The sequence below is a fragment of the Monopterus albus genome, unplaced genomic scaffold (genome assembly GCF_001952655.1).
Source record: "Monopterus albus unplaced genomic scaffold, M_albus_1.0 scaffold6.1, whole genome shotgun sequence".
Taxonomy (NCBI): domain Eukaryota; kingdom Metazoa; phylum Chordata; class Actinopteri; order Synbranchiformes; family Synbranchidae; genus Monopterus; species Monopterus albus.
This window is the reverse complement of record NW_018127886.1, coordinates 1,678,044-1,692,770: the sequence shown is the minus strand read 5'-3', so window position 1 is coordinate 1,692,770 and position 14,727 is coordinate 1,678,044. Positions and strand designations below refer to the sequence as shown.

Below are 14,727 nucleotides of genomic sequence, written 5' to 3'. Positions count from 1 at the left end.
AGGATGAGGATTCAATATCTGCGAGCCCGACAGACATCGTCCTGCCCGACAGATACAACCTAAACCGCTCCAGGGCACTGCCCCAGATACCCACTAATTGTTCCAGTCGCGATATCAAAATATCATGGTCAACCATATCAAAGGCAGCTGTCAAATCCAATAAAACAAGAACCACAAAATTGCCAGCATCAGTTGCCATATAGATATCATTAAAAACTCAACAGGGCTGATTCAGTGCTATGCTGGGTTTTAAAACCCGATTGAAAGACTTCCAGCAAGTTCTGCTCATCTAAAAAGGATTTCAACTGTGTATACACCACCTTTTCTAAAATTTTTGAAATAAAAGACAGTTTAGAGATAGGTCTAAAATTGTTCAAAACAGTTTGATCAAGGCCTGGCTTCTTAATCAGAGGTTGAATAACAGCATGCTTGCAGTGTCCAGGAACCACACCAGAAGATAAACTGCTATTTACAATGGCTAGCACCACCTCTCCTATGCATGGGAAAACTTCTTTAAACAAGGACGGAGGAATAGCATCACAAGGAGAGCCAGATGGCTTAATCTGGCCAACTATCTCCTCTAAAAATGAAAGAGTCACACGTTCAAATACATCAAACGTGGCCAGAGTAGGACCACATTCCGAAGGATTATGAACAGGAGTTGAAAGAGAGCCTTAATTGAAGTAACTTTGTCATTGAAAAAATGTAAAACGTTTTCACATAATTCAGGAGATGCATCCAACCAGTTCGATTGTGGGGGATCCAAAACAGCAGCAATTGTCTCAAATAAAACACGCTGATTCTGTCTATTTGCTACAATGACATTTGACAAATACTCCCTTCTGGCCCCTTCCACAATCCTCTGATAATTACGCCACGAGTCCTTTAAAATTTGAAGTGACACCTGGAGTCGATCCTTCTTCCACTTCCACTCTGCAGCAAATTTGTCTGGCCGCCCGGGTTTCAATGCCAAACCAGGGCTCCGGCAGCATTGGCATATGATGCTGATCCAACAAAATTTACATTGTCTGTAAAAACTATACTCCATACAGCTACAAAATGGTTTGGAAAATATCTCTTGTAAACTAATTTCAGAATAGAACATTTAATTCAATGACAATGTTTCAAAATATCTTTAAAATAAGTCATTTGACATTAATCAAGAATAAGGACCCTCTCTATTTATTTATCCGTTCATTCATATTTTGGTCTATGTTCTTCAAAAATTTATAACCTTGTTATATTATGGTATCTGTCTGAAATAGAATATGTGACATTACAGTGGGGCACTTTGGACATAGTCTCAAATTCTAGATGGACAAGGGGTTCACATCTATAACTTGACTTTTTTCACAAATCATTTCCCAGTCTTTCAATTTCATTGAGAAAGAAGTCCATGTCTTTCTGAGAAAGCAGAGGCGACAACACAGTCAGACGAAAAAAGTTGACCTTGTTTCCCAGAGGTTGGTAGCTTACCATCAAAGTGCCTTGTTTCATCATGCGTTCCTTGATAACTGGAGCTACCTTTAAAAAAAAAAAAAAAAAAAAAAAGTGAGTTAGGCACCAAGATTAAAACATGGTAAATATTGAATATGGTAACCTTAACAAAGCATGCACACTTCAAATAAGAAGGTAAATCTGAGTGGTTAATATGTGTGTGAGCGCAAGGGACAGAAGTTGCCTTTTTTCTTTTATTTTCACACACACACAAGCAGGCAGCCACACCAACAGCCAGAATGCTGAACAATCCCTACCAGCCCCAAAGTAAATACATCCCACCTAGAGGGGCATCATGAGGGATCCTGCCAGGGGCTGCCCTGTCCGGTATGGCAGCACTACTGCTATGGACTGTAAGCGCCTGCAGAGAGTGGTAAAGACTGCGGAGAAGATCACCAGGACTCCACTGCCCTCTCTGTAGAGCATTTACCACTGCAGGGTGCGTAGGAAAGCTGCCTCCATCCTCAAAGACCCCACCCACCCCCAGCACGGACTGTTCACCTCCCTAGCCTCTGGCCAGAGGTTCAGAAGTGTTAAATGCAGGACCTCTAGACTGAAAAACTCTTTCTTTCCCTCTGCCATCAGACTCCTAAACAGCTGATAGTTTAACCTGAACAAATACAATGCAGATACTATGCTGCTTCGTTTTAAAGGGAGGTTAGGACTGGAAAATGGTGTTACTTATTGTGGGGCTCTGAAGATTTATAAAGGCATGGCCTATGGGGCCAAATAATGGTTAAACATCATTTAATTTGTATACTGAGCTTCCATGAATGCTCTCCCAATAATTGTGTACTATTGACAGAAACTTACTTTTGCCAGTTTGTCCTGGTAATCTGCATTTCCTTCCTTCCCTCTCAAGCTTGGTGGTATATACCAAAAGCATACATTTGCAAACTCCGGCTGTCCATAGAGATACATATAGACATATAATCAAAACATTTCAGGTAAAAAAAAAACAACAACAACAAAAAAAAAAACTCTTTTCTGTATTGTTGAGATGTTTACTTACCTCATGCAAAAGTAGCAATCCTTCTCTTATCTTCATCTGTTCCACCAGATACCTGGAGGAGTAAGTTTTCACATTTTGTTGACATGGGGACAGAACTCAGCTAGAGGCCTTGACTAAAAAAAAGTTGGTCTTATTCACTGTGTAATGTTCCTGCTGTATTAGATATAGGTCACTGGTGAATTAACGGCTTAGATGTCAAGAATCCAACAAGTATCCTAACCTGCTGTGCAAGATGGACCCAAGTATTCCCTCTTCCTTAGTGTTAGTATTTAAAAAAGCAACACATAAATAGCTAACTCAGTGATAGGGGATTAAATTTATATGACAAGCAAGAACTGAAATAGCAAAATAACAGTGCTTTTAAATTACAGTATAACTCTTAGAGATGAGGTCACTTCAAATTTACAACTTGTCTTGTGCTACAGCTGCATGCCTTACCTTACAAGGATAAAAACTCTGTCTACGCGCTCTGCCAAGCCATTCGAGCCAACAGCTTTCCACATCAACCACAACTTCAGACAGTCAACTCTGCGGCTGCACTGCACAGACTTATTCCCAATGTCCAGATTTACATCATAGAATTTGTCTTGCTGGAAGAGGTATGTGGCAGTGGCACTGTGGCACTGCTTCATCAAGTTCTGAGAAAAAGCAGAAATTATTGAGTGTCAAATAGTTTTTCAAAAGCACAAAACCATTAAATCATATAATAATGATTTCAGGTGATTCTGTAGCCACCAAACTAGGAAACCAAACCGTAGTATCCTTTAGCAGAAAGGCAGAACACTGCAGGCCAGCCACCAGCATCTTGTGCAGATTCCAGGCTACTGAATTTGCTCTTGTCACACACACAAACACAGGATAAACATTATATTGTCTGTATGACCATACTGTATCTGCCCAGCTTTGTAGTTCTACTCAAGCACAAACAGTGATGGAAGAAGTACTCAGATGCCTTACTTATGCAAAAGTAGCAATAGAACAGTATAAAAATATGCTGTACAAGTATAACAGTCCTGAATTTAAAATGTTACTCAAGTATAAAAGTAGCATCAAAATATACTTAAAGTACTACTAAAAGTAGTCACTATGCAGAATGGCACATTGAACATTAATATATATCATATTATTGGATTATAATTCCTGATGCATTGTTATATTCATTACTTTGCAGCTAGTAACGGTGCTAATGTTAACTACTTAATATACCTTTAATTTGAAGTATTATTTGTATTAATCTGATTCTGAAAAGTAACTAGCAAATAAAGTTATAAAGCAAATATAGTGGAATAAAAAGTACAATATTTGCCTTTAAATGTAGTGAAGTATGAAGTATCACAAAATGCAGTACAGATGTCTCAAAATTGTACTTTAGTACTTCAGTAAATGGACTTAAGATACTTTCCACTACTGAGCACAGGCCAAATGGCACCTTCCTCATAATGCAATATGTACTGTAAATGTATATGGATACCTGTCAATCCCTTTCATCAAATGCCTGTGTTGCTTGGAAAAGAGCACACTCCCTCCCCAGGCAGCCTGAAACAAACAACAAAACTCTGCATGGGATTTTTTCTTTTAACATTTTAACAAATTCAACACAAGTTTACACAAAACCAAGGCTTGTCAACAGACATGGAATCGTCTTCCACAGGACTCACATCTACGTGCATCCAGAGCTTGTGTTTCTCACAGACATCAGCTATGAGATCCAATGGATCAAAAGCACCCTGAACTGTGGTCCCTGATGTGCAGCTGACAAGGAATGGCACCGCACCCTGGTAGAAACAAACTGAGTGAGTACAGCTGCCTTGCACTCTTTTTTCTGGTTTGAATGATGAACAATATAAACCAGGTTTTATAGTTAGTTATATTTTGTGTATAATCAGTGCTAAAATCAACATAAGTGACCCACAATCTAATATGTGATTGATCTGTGTTCTTACTTACCTGAGATTTTACCAGCATTATTTTTTCATCTAGATCCTCTGGAATCATATGCCCTCTGTGTCGCATGAGAAAAAGGCAGAGAAATATAAACAAGGTGTTTTGATAGAACCCTGAGAGCCATAATGAATAGGGCTACAACTAATAATTACGTTCATTATCATATGTTTTTTCATGAATCCTGTATTTTAATAAATGTCAGTGGAATATATCACCCTAGAGCCCAAGGTGATATCTTCAAACTGATTTTTTTTGTCTGAACAACTGTTCAAAGCCCAAAGATATGACTTTTTTTTTTAATGAATGATCTAAAATAGAGAACAGCTGCAAATAGTCACATTTGAGAATCTGGATATTTTTTGGCATTTTTGGCTTGAGAGATGACTTAAATCATTTTGTAAGTCGATCAGTTAATTTATTAATCAATCCACAATACATTACCCTTCATCCACTTTCACCGAGATCACATTGTCTGTCCCAATACCCAGAAATGCAGCCCCTTTCATCACAGAGAAATGGCTCTGGGAAAACATGAGGAATGCTTCTTGTAATGCAGAGACAACGCAAAAGCCACAGTCTCTATCTGCATTATAATCTCAGTCCCTCTGGTATGTAGTGTTAAATAGCCATTCCTGACCTCTTGAGATGTAAACAGGATCAGTTGTGGGAGAGACCACAGTCCCTTGCTTTTGGCCTCTGGGAAGAGTTGGTATCGTGCAAGGTTTATGGCATACATGTTAGACACAGATCCACCCGGGCAGAAAATGCCATCACCTTCTGTCCAGCCCACCAGCTGACGCAGCCCTCTCAGAACCTCAGCCTCCATCAGCACAAACACTGGGGACAACTCATAGCTGTGGCTGCAGTTAACACATAAGGGCTCTGATCATTTTCAAGGTTGTATTTCATACTGCATTGCATTATATTGTTTATTTTAACATTACAGTATCCTGTTTTCAAAAGTGGACAACACCATAAGCTGCAGCCCTAAGAATGACCACAAAGCTGAATAAACAATCTGTGTACTATGTATAATTTTGAGGTACTTCTCATGGGTTTTGATTTTCTGCTACTTTATTCTTTCACTTCACTATATATACAGTGCCTTGCGAAAGTATTCGGCCCCCTTGAACTTTGCGACCTTTTGCCACATTTCAGGCTTCAAACATAAAGATATAAAACTGTAATTTTTTGTGAAGAATCAACAACAAGTGGGACACAATCATGAAGTGGAACGAAATTTATTGGATATGTCAAACTTTTTTAACAAATAAAAAACTGAAAAATTGGGCGTGCAAAATTATTCAACCCCCTTAAGTTAATACGTTGTAGCGCCACCTTTTGCTGCGATTACAGCTGTAAATCGCTTGGGGTATGTCTCTATCAGTTTTGCACATCGAGAGACTGAAATTTTTGCCCATGCCTCCTTGCAAAACAGCTCGAGCTCAGTGAGGTTGGATGGAGAGCATTTGTGAACAGCAGTTTTCAGTTCTTTCCACAGATTCTCGATTGGATTCAGGTCTGGACTTTGACTTGACCATTCTAACACCTGGATATGTTTATTTGTGAACCATTCCATTGTAGATTTTGCTTTATGTTTTGGATCATTGTCTTGTTGGAAGACAAATCTCCGTCCCAGTCTCAGGTCTTTTGCAGACTCCATCAGGTTTCCTTCCAGAATGGTCCTGTATTTGGCTCCATCCATCTTCCCATCAATTTGAACCATCTTCCCTGTCCTTTTGTCATTGTTTGGGTCTTCCAGTTTTGTACTTTTATTTTGAAGGCATTTCCTGTCCCATGTTATCTCACCTGCTTCAGCTTTACTGTGGGCAGTAATTACCTTCAAGTACTGTATTTTCACCCATTGCTCGTCTTCATGCCTCAACCTTTATATTCCTCTTACTTCACCTCCATCTGTTTGCTGGTTTGTCTGCACTACACACCCCTGTTTACCTGTTTTGTCTTCCTCCCACATTTCCTTTGGACTCTACCCCTTGTGCTTCTTTTCCTGACTTTGGACTTTGGACCCACTACCTTCAGTTCTTGGTTTGTTGCTCTCTTTGTTAGTATCGTTACATATGTTTTCAGTTTTCAAGGTATCACTCCCTGATGGTGCGGTTTTGATTGTTTTATTTCTTTGTCTTTTCATAGCATAGTCAGGTTTCAGCTTTTCATTTGGGTGTTCTGTATGTTGTTGTCTTGTTTCCTGCAGTTTGTATTAATCCAGTTTGTGTCTGTGTTTGGATCCTTCTTTTGCTAAACATAACATTTTTGCTTTTACTTGATACAAGTACATATCTGAACACCCTTCCAACTACATTCTTAGTCACAGAAACGGTGGTGGAAGAAGTACTTTGATCCTTTACTTAAAAGTAACAATACAACAGTGTAAAAAATACTCTGTTACAAGTAAAAGTCCTGCATTCAAAATGTTAATAGCATCAATATATATGTGAAGTACTCATTATGCAGAAAGGCACACTTAATGGTAATGTATCATTATGTACATAACATTTAATGGTGTAGCTGGTAAAGGGGGAGCTAGTTTGAACTGGCTTGTACGCTTCTAATGTGAAGTACTGCTGGCTAACTTGTGAATTTTCCACCAGAGATGCTTTGTAATTATACTGAAACTGCTTTAAAAAAAAAAAAAAAAAAAGTGTGGTTCTGAAAGCTATTAGCTAAAGTTAAATGTAGTGGAGTAAAAAGTACAATATTTACCTCTAAAATGTAGTGAAGTCGCACAAATGAAAATATTCACATACAGATACATCGAATGTACTTCAGTACAATGCTTAAGTAAATGTACTTAGCTTCCACCACTGCACAATACCCTATTTTATTGGTTGCAATGTATTGTTACTTGTCCAGCTGCTTCTGTGTAAAAATGTACTTATGATTCTTACATAGCAGTGTTGAGAGCCTCTGTGAGGAATCGTCCACCCAAGGAATGGTAGTCGAGTCCACCAAACTGCTGGTTAAAAAAATGTGGGTGGCCTGAAATGAACAAAGTCGTGTCACACCTGAACAAGGATCCATCCGTTCAATTGTTTCAGCGGTCTCTGGCAGCCTTACAAGTTTTGACGCTGTATTTGGCGACATCTTTTACTCTCTGTAGGAGCCTGTGTTCTGGCTCCCCTGTTGCCCTCAACTCCAGATCCAGCAGCAGAGCCAGCTCATCTGGCTCCTTCCACTCACAAACCTGCAGGAGTAAAACATGGATGATGACTTTTGTTCATAATCACTGAAATGTGACATGATTTGACTTCAAGCTTCATAAGAGACCTTCTGTTTGACATCTGTGCCCTTGCAGAGCACCTCTTCTGTAATAATTTTGAAGGCTTCATTCAAGAAGTGTTGACCCTCTGCATGATCAACAAGAGACTCATTCAGGTCATAGCAATTAGCTGGTTCCTGGGCCTGCCCGTCTGCTGCTGTTTAACGATAAAATACACAAACACATGCTCCAAAAAAAAAAAAAAAAAATCAAGAGTTCATAATGGAAAAATATGTAACATCCAAAAGTTGAGTTACAAGCAAAAATGCATGAACACATGCTCCCCAAAGTCAAGAATTACAAACAAGAATAGACTGATACTGCAGCTCACTGTACTTACATGACAAATGAAACATGTCTGTCATAGTCAAACGTCTAAAGAGTTGGTGAATTTCAGCCCTTCAGTTTGGCCGTACTGGTAAGTCAGACTGGACAAAAATGGCTCCAAAGGCAGGAAGGGAAGTCAACCTTTGTCCCCACTTCATATTGTGGATGACAGACAAAAGTAACAGTGGATATAGAAACTTCTGAGTTGACATCAGTTCACATGAGTTCCTTATAAATGAAACTGTAATCGCAGTAAATGATTGTCACAGGGTCTGAACCAGTTTAAAACATTATTTTGAAGCGTATTAAACATTTTTTCAGGGAAGAAAATTCTTAGAGGCAGCAGCTGTGGTTTAATAAGTTCATTGTGTTATAGAACAGGCTCTGCTTGTCTGCCTCGGGATAATTAGGGAATGTCAGCATAATTACAAATATCTGCACATTTGTTTTCCGTAATTTTTCCTTAACAGTAAGAAGAATAAAAAATTACTGCTATAAAAACATTTAACCGAAAATACAAATACCAGGAGATTTCAGAAAGTAAAAACAGACAACAGCTGTCAGGCAGGCAGGGCTCAGCTCCGACAACAAAATAACACCTCCGTCACCGGCTACAGCAGTTAGAAACGAGCAGGTAGCAGATTATAAAACGTCTAAACAGACACGAGTGAGATGTGTCGGAAAACTGACTGCTTACCTTCCGGTTCTTAGAGTTTTGTAGATTATTATTTCTTGTCGCACTTCCAATTTTTTCTCAGTTTACAAACACTGACAGGAAACGCCACCGAAAGTGCTCCCTGGGAAAGCAGTCATTGGTCAGTCACATGATTGACGCGACATGGCCGCATTTGCTCCCATGATTGTGAGGGATTGAAGGAGATGGCGTGGATGTGTGAGTTGTGTGTGTGTGTGTGTGGATGGGTGTGAGGCACTGCTGAGCCCCGAGCATATGCAGCCCAAGTGGGCTCCCTTCTTCTTTTTAAAGAGCAAATCAGAGGTGTAATGTAACGAAGTATTACTTCGTTACACTACTTAAGTATTTTTGGGAGTATCTGTACTTTACTTGAGTTTTTAAAATTTTGTGAACTTTTACTTTTACTTCACAACATTTCCTAAATAAAATGTGTACTTTTACTCCGATACATTTCCACCTCTGCCTTTCCGTTACTTACTACAAAATTAAAAGGGAAAAAAGTCACGGTAAAGTAGGTTTCTAACCAGTGACGTCAGGTTACAGTACAAGCACAGGCCTGTCTGGTGTAAACAGGTGCAAGAAAGCGGTTCGTCGCCAAAGCTGTCATGAAAGCTGCACCGTCATCTAGCAGCACAGGTGCTAGATGTTGGGCTAATCATTAAAATTACAGTGGGTACGGAAAGTATTCAGACCCCCTTAAATTTTTCACTCTTTGTTATATTGCAGCCATATGCTAAAATCATTTAAGTTCATTTTTTTCCTCATTAATGTACACACAGCACCCCATATTGACAGAAAAACACAGAATTTTTGACATTTTTGCAGATTTATTAAAAAAGAAAAACTGAAATATCACATGGTCATAAGTATTCAGACCCTTTGCTGTGACACTCATATATTTAACTTAGGTACTGTCCATTTCTTCTGATCATCCCTCAGATGGTTCTACACCTTCATTTGAGTCCAGCTGTGTTTGATTATACTGATTGGACGTGATTAGGAAAGCCACACACCTCTTCACAACGACTCCGCAATATAACAAAGAGTGAAAAATTTAAGGGGGTCTGAATACTTTCCGTACCCACTGTACATCTACAGTACATGTTAAGGTTTTATGTATTTGTTTCAGAGAAAGCATGGACAGCACCTTAAAGAAAATATGAAGAGGTGACATCAACAAAGAGAAGAAGGGCCCTTGTGACTCCCACTACCAGCAGGCAGACCACATTAGTGAACACCAGGACTGTGTCTCAGAGGTCCATAGACAAAGCTGTGATGAAGTATGTGGTACTCGGGCTCCAGCCATTCTCTGCTGTTGAACAAGAATCATTTAGAGATTTTGTGAAGGAACTGCAGCCTAATGCAAACGTTATGTCAAGAGTGACCCTGCGCTCCATGATTGATGATGCTTCTAAGAAAATGAAGAGGATGCTGACTGAAGCCATGAAAGAAGTTGACCATATCGCCGCCACCACCGACTGCTGGTCTTCAAGAAGGCGGAGCTTCATTGGAGTTGCTGCCCACTGGATTGACCCTGACAGTCTAAAAAGATGTTCATTTGCCACTCCCATAACAGACACTTTTCCCTTACTTGACTTTAATTTACAGTCTAGACAAGTTTAGTATTTCCCAATATTTATAAGCAGTTTGTATTTCAAGCTGCACTGACATAAAAAAGGATGATCGTCCTTGAATGAGAAACCTCCTGCTTAATGGCACTAAAACAAAACATGCATGGCACTTGATTGTTCCCGTAAAATAATCTTCAAATGCTGTTTTTTGCATGATAAGAAATGAGAAACACAGAAATGTCATGTAAAAAAAATATTCCTGTTGAAAAGGTTTCAGTCTCAGCAGCTGCCAGACAATGAAGGCCTCAATCAGTCTCCAGTAGACAGTCAATGCTTTCAGATGGCAGTGCCCAGTCTTCCTGAGTGAGGAGGGAGTGCAGATGAGCAGCAGTGGCTTTTTCCCTCTGGCAGTTACGCCAGTAACGCAGCATAGCAAATACTCGCTCCACATGGACAGAATGGTCCTCCTCAATCTGCTCCAGCTTCACAGAGGAGATGTCCAGAGATAGTCTGCCAATTTCGCGCCATTGTTTGCCGATGGCACGAGCCACGATCATCAACTGCTTCTCTTTCACTAAGCGAGAGCCTGTGCAACGAGACATGGGCAGATGAAGTAAGAGATGATCTTACAATGTTTTAAAGGGAACAGCTGTGAGTGTAGTGGGACTGACCTTTGTTGCAAATCTGTTTGGATGGAACGCTCTCTTGTAATTCACAAGATTTTCTTTTTCGTGCTTCTTTTTCCCCTTGTAAATAGAAAAAAAAATTAGATGTAACACAGAAATCTAACAGTATTTAATAATTATACCACTAAAAATATTGATCAGACTTAGTTCTACCTGAAGAAAGTGTGTTGACTTGAAGATCCTTAATAAAATTAAGCCGTGGGAAGGTTTCCTGTAGGGCCTGGCCCTTCAGCATTTCCAGCAGTCCTTGTGCTGCTTCGGGCCCTCTCTGCATAATATGATCGAGCAGGTCTCTCACCTTCTCACTAGGATTGCGGCAAGCTTTCACCTGCTGGTAGTCATGACGAGAGAGCAGACAGCGAGCGTCTGCATGCTGCAGGACAAAGTCAGCATTGCCACTCAGAATTTCTATCAGCGTGGCCTTCTGACTTTGGAGTAGCTGGATTTCTGCTGCTGGGACATCAGCCATGACTGGATGTCAATTATTTAAGCCCCTGAGGAGAAAATGTGATGATGAAAGCACAGATCAAATATAAAATAGTTGCAAAGCCAAACACTGAATACATTTTGCAGTTCAACAAGATTCAGTACTCTAGTCCAAAATTCAGTTATTTTCCATTTAGATTCTCACATGCTGTACTTTTTGTTTTTCAATCGGGTCTTGCCCACCTCCAGAGGGTCCAGAATGCTGCCGCTCGGTTATTGGTGGGGGGGCATAAGAGGGACCAGATAACGCCAGTGCTGGCATCTCTCCATTGGTTTCCGGTGCGTTTTAGGGTTCGTTTTAAGATTCTTTTATTTGTTTACAAGTCCTTAAATGGGCTGGCACCATCCTATCTCGTGGAACTTTTGCGCCTGTATAATCCGTCGCGGTGCCTTAAAATCAGCTGATCAGCTTCTTCTGGAGGCACCGAGGGCTAGGCGTAAAACTAGGGGGGATAGAGCCTTCGCTGTGGTGGGTCCAAACCTGTGGAATGCTTTGCCTCTTTATATTAGGCAGGCCCCCTCGTTGTCTATTTTTAAGTCATATTTGAAGACCTACTTGTATTCATTGGCGTTTGGCCAGGAATGAGACTCTGTCTGTATGTTTTATTGTTTATAGTTTTTTATGTGATGATTTTAGATGTGTATGGTATGTTAAGCGCTTTGGTCAGCTGTGCTGTGGTAAAGCGCTATATAAATAAAGTTGAGTTGAGTAAACAATGATACCTTTATTTGATTTCTGTAATCTGTTAATGTTATATCATGTTACTTTAATAGTATACACACTGTATTGCAAGGCATAATACTGAGAGGTGGTGCTATCAATTTGTCCATCCTACTTGTATTAGTGAGGCCAGACTAAACCACACAAACTCAGTTGCTTCCTCAGTCAGCAGTGCCCGAATGTACGCTTTTCTAAAATGCAGCCTAAGTAAAATAAAACATTTTTTATTCCAAAACAATGTTATTGCATTATGAAACTACATGGCTACAGTATTTCCGTGTTTACAGAAGGACATCTCAACCCTGCACTGTGCAACTCCAGGACTTCTTGCCGTCTGATCTGTTGTCTATCATCTCCCGATGCGCTTACACGCTTTAAACGACTCAGGCTTTAAGTGACAAAGAAACCCCCCAAAGACGCTTACCATTTAATGTAACTGCGGAAGTAATAGGGAAAAAAATACAATTAAACAAGCATAGGCATTTTCAACAAAACATTTCCTCTTTTTACGTGACTTGCCTCACAAGCACTACACTTCCATGCTTCCTTGTTCCCTCTGCTTTTTCTTCTTTGTTTGTTTTTGAGATGCTGCCACAGTCAACATCGACCTCTGTATTGGAAACAATGTTATCAGCATTTCATTTCCGTCTGCTTCCATCTAGTGGGTGGATGATTTAACTGCAGGAAGCTGAAGCTCGGCTTTGAGGACATGACATCTGGCGGTAGCCTACTGATTACACATTGCACAGCATAAAAGTATTCAGAAGTGTTTATTTAAAAAAACGTAATGCACATTTGGGTGAGATAAAATAAGTTAAGACTCTAACGATCCCCTGAGGTGAAATTCATGTTACAGCAACACAGGCTGAGAGACATGAAAATAGATAAGAGCTATTTGAATTAAATAAACAAATAAAACATTGCATCATAGAAATAATGATATATGTTATATACTGTAGGGTTTTATATAGGCTGTGTGTGTGTGTGTGTGTGTGTGTGTAGTAGTCTATATGTAGTTTAGAACAGTGGTCCCCAACCCCCGGGCCGCGGACCGGTACCGGTCCGTGGATCAATTGGTACCGGGCCGCACAAGAAATCATTACTTATTTCCGTTTTATTTATTATCTGAGTCTGAACGATCTTTTATTTTGAAAAATGACCGCATTCTCTCCGTTACATCTCGGTCACTTGAGCGCCAAAACTGGCTTACTTGTGGACATATTCAGCCTGCTCAATGAACTCAATCTGTCACTTCAGGGGAAAATGACAACTGTCTTCAAGTTGGCAGATAAAGTAGCTGCATTTAAAGCCAAACTGGATTTGTGGGGACGGCGCGTCAACAGAGGCATTTTGGACATGTTTCAAACATTAGCGGGGATTTTGGGTGAGACTGAGCCTGAGCCTTCATTCTCCCAGCTGGTGCACGATCACATGTCTTTGCTTTTAAAAGAGTTCGAGCGCTACTTCCCAACCACAAAGGACCCACGAACTAACAAGGAATGGATCCGCAACCCATTTGTCAACAAACCAGGTGAATCCAGCAGGTCTGTGCAAGAAGAAGATCAACTGCTGGAGATCGCAAATGACGGCGGCCTTAAAAGTATGTTCGAGACAACAACTCTGTCGGTGTTCTGGATTAAAGTCATGACAGAATACCCTGAGATCGCCACCACATCACTAAAACGAGTGCTAGGGCTCAGGGCTCCCATGGATTTAGCGTTATGGGGAGTTAAAAATTTCAATACACTGGATTCACGTTTACTATTATATTAACAATATAAACAATCTACGTACCCCCCGCCCCGCCCAGCCCCGGGCCGCGGTCAGATTGTCAAGCGTTGACCGGTCCGCAGTGATAAAAAGGTTGGGGACCACTGGTTTAGAAAGTGTAATGCCTCCTAATTTTATGGATATATATAGACTGTAATAGAAAGCAGAGCATACTATGAAATAATTACAGTAAATAATTGTTATAGGTAATTATATATTATAAAATTACAAAATAGAATAGAACAGAATATGTATGTGTGATGCCTTTTCATTGAAATTAGCTCAAACTCCTGAAGAAGAATATTGTCATTGTGACACGTACAACGAAATTGTCTTGCCCAAGGACACTTTGACATGTGGACTGCAGGCACTGAGATTCGAACCTTCAGCCTTCCGGTTGGGAGACGACTGCTCTACCCACCACCAGGAGACAAACATTCACTGCTGTTGATGTAATAATTACACAGAATGTAACCGGGATGTAATCATTACACAGAATGTAACCGGGATGTAATAATTACACAAAACGTTTTGGTTCATGTGCAAGTTAATTCACATGCCTGGTCAGGGATACCTCCACTTCACTAGGGCTCGCAGCTGAGCCATGCTTTTCTTTGTTGGTAGCCGGGTATAAAGAGGGGTCGCGCACCTCTTCCACTCTCTTTCCTGCATGGTGTCGATTGGAAAGAGGTGAGCGCTCCATCCATTTGTGACTATTTTACTTTTATTGTCCACCCTGGGT

General features: G+C 40.3%; 2 protein-coding genes across 3 annotated transcripts; both read right to left on the bottom strand.

Annotated features, from left to right (window-relative positions):
* Window positions 1-79: 79 nt before the first annotated feature.
* On the bottom strand, window positions 80-9,431 carry csad (cysteine sulfinic acid decarboxylase). The gene is made up of 15 exons (XM_020617030.1): window positions 8,755-9,431; window positions 8,071-8,209; window positions 7,739-7,887; window positions 7,529-7,655; window positions 7,360-7,450; window positions 5,091-5,313; window positions 4,895-4,974; window positions 4,457-4,511; window positions 4,168-4,284; window positions 3,981-4,045; window positions 3,263-3,344; window positions 2,948-3,147; window positions 2,510-2,561; window positions 2,311-2,400; window positions 80-1,524 (listed from the first exon to the last, which is right to left on the bottom strand). The coding sequence occupies exons 2-15, from the start codon at window positions 8,093-8,095 to the stop codon at window positions 1,351-1,353; spliced, it is 1,530 nt and encodes a 509-aa protein (XP_020472686.1). The 5' UTR covers window positions 8,096-8,209; window positions 8,755-9,431; the 3' UTR covers window positions 80-1,350.
* Window positions 9,432-9,856: 425 nt separating this feature from the next.
* On the bottom strand, window positions 9,857-12,807 carry LOC109969832 (uncharacterized). Of its 2 annotated transcripts, none has more exons than XM_020617019.1 (4): window positions 12,735-12,807; window positions 11,162-11,502; window positions 10,994-11,068; window positions 9,857-10,908 (listed from the first exon to the last, which is right to left on the bottom strand). In XM_020617019.1, exons 2-4 carry the CDS (start codon window positions 11,475-11,477, stop codon window positions 10,628-10,630), a joined length of 672 nt encoding a protein of 223 aa, XP_020472675.1. In that variant the 5' UTR covers window positions 11,478-11,502; window positions 12,735-12,807; the 3' UTR covers window positions 9,857-10,627. The 2 variants fall into 2 exon arrangements, with proteins under 2 accessions (XP_020472675.1, XP_020472680.1); XM_020617024.1 differs by lacking the exon at window positions 12,735-12,807 and adding an exon at window positions 12,640-12,720.
* Window positions 12,808-14,727: the final 1,920 nt, after the last annotated feature.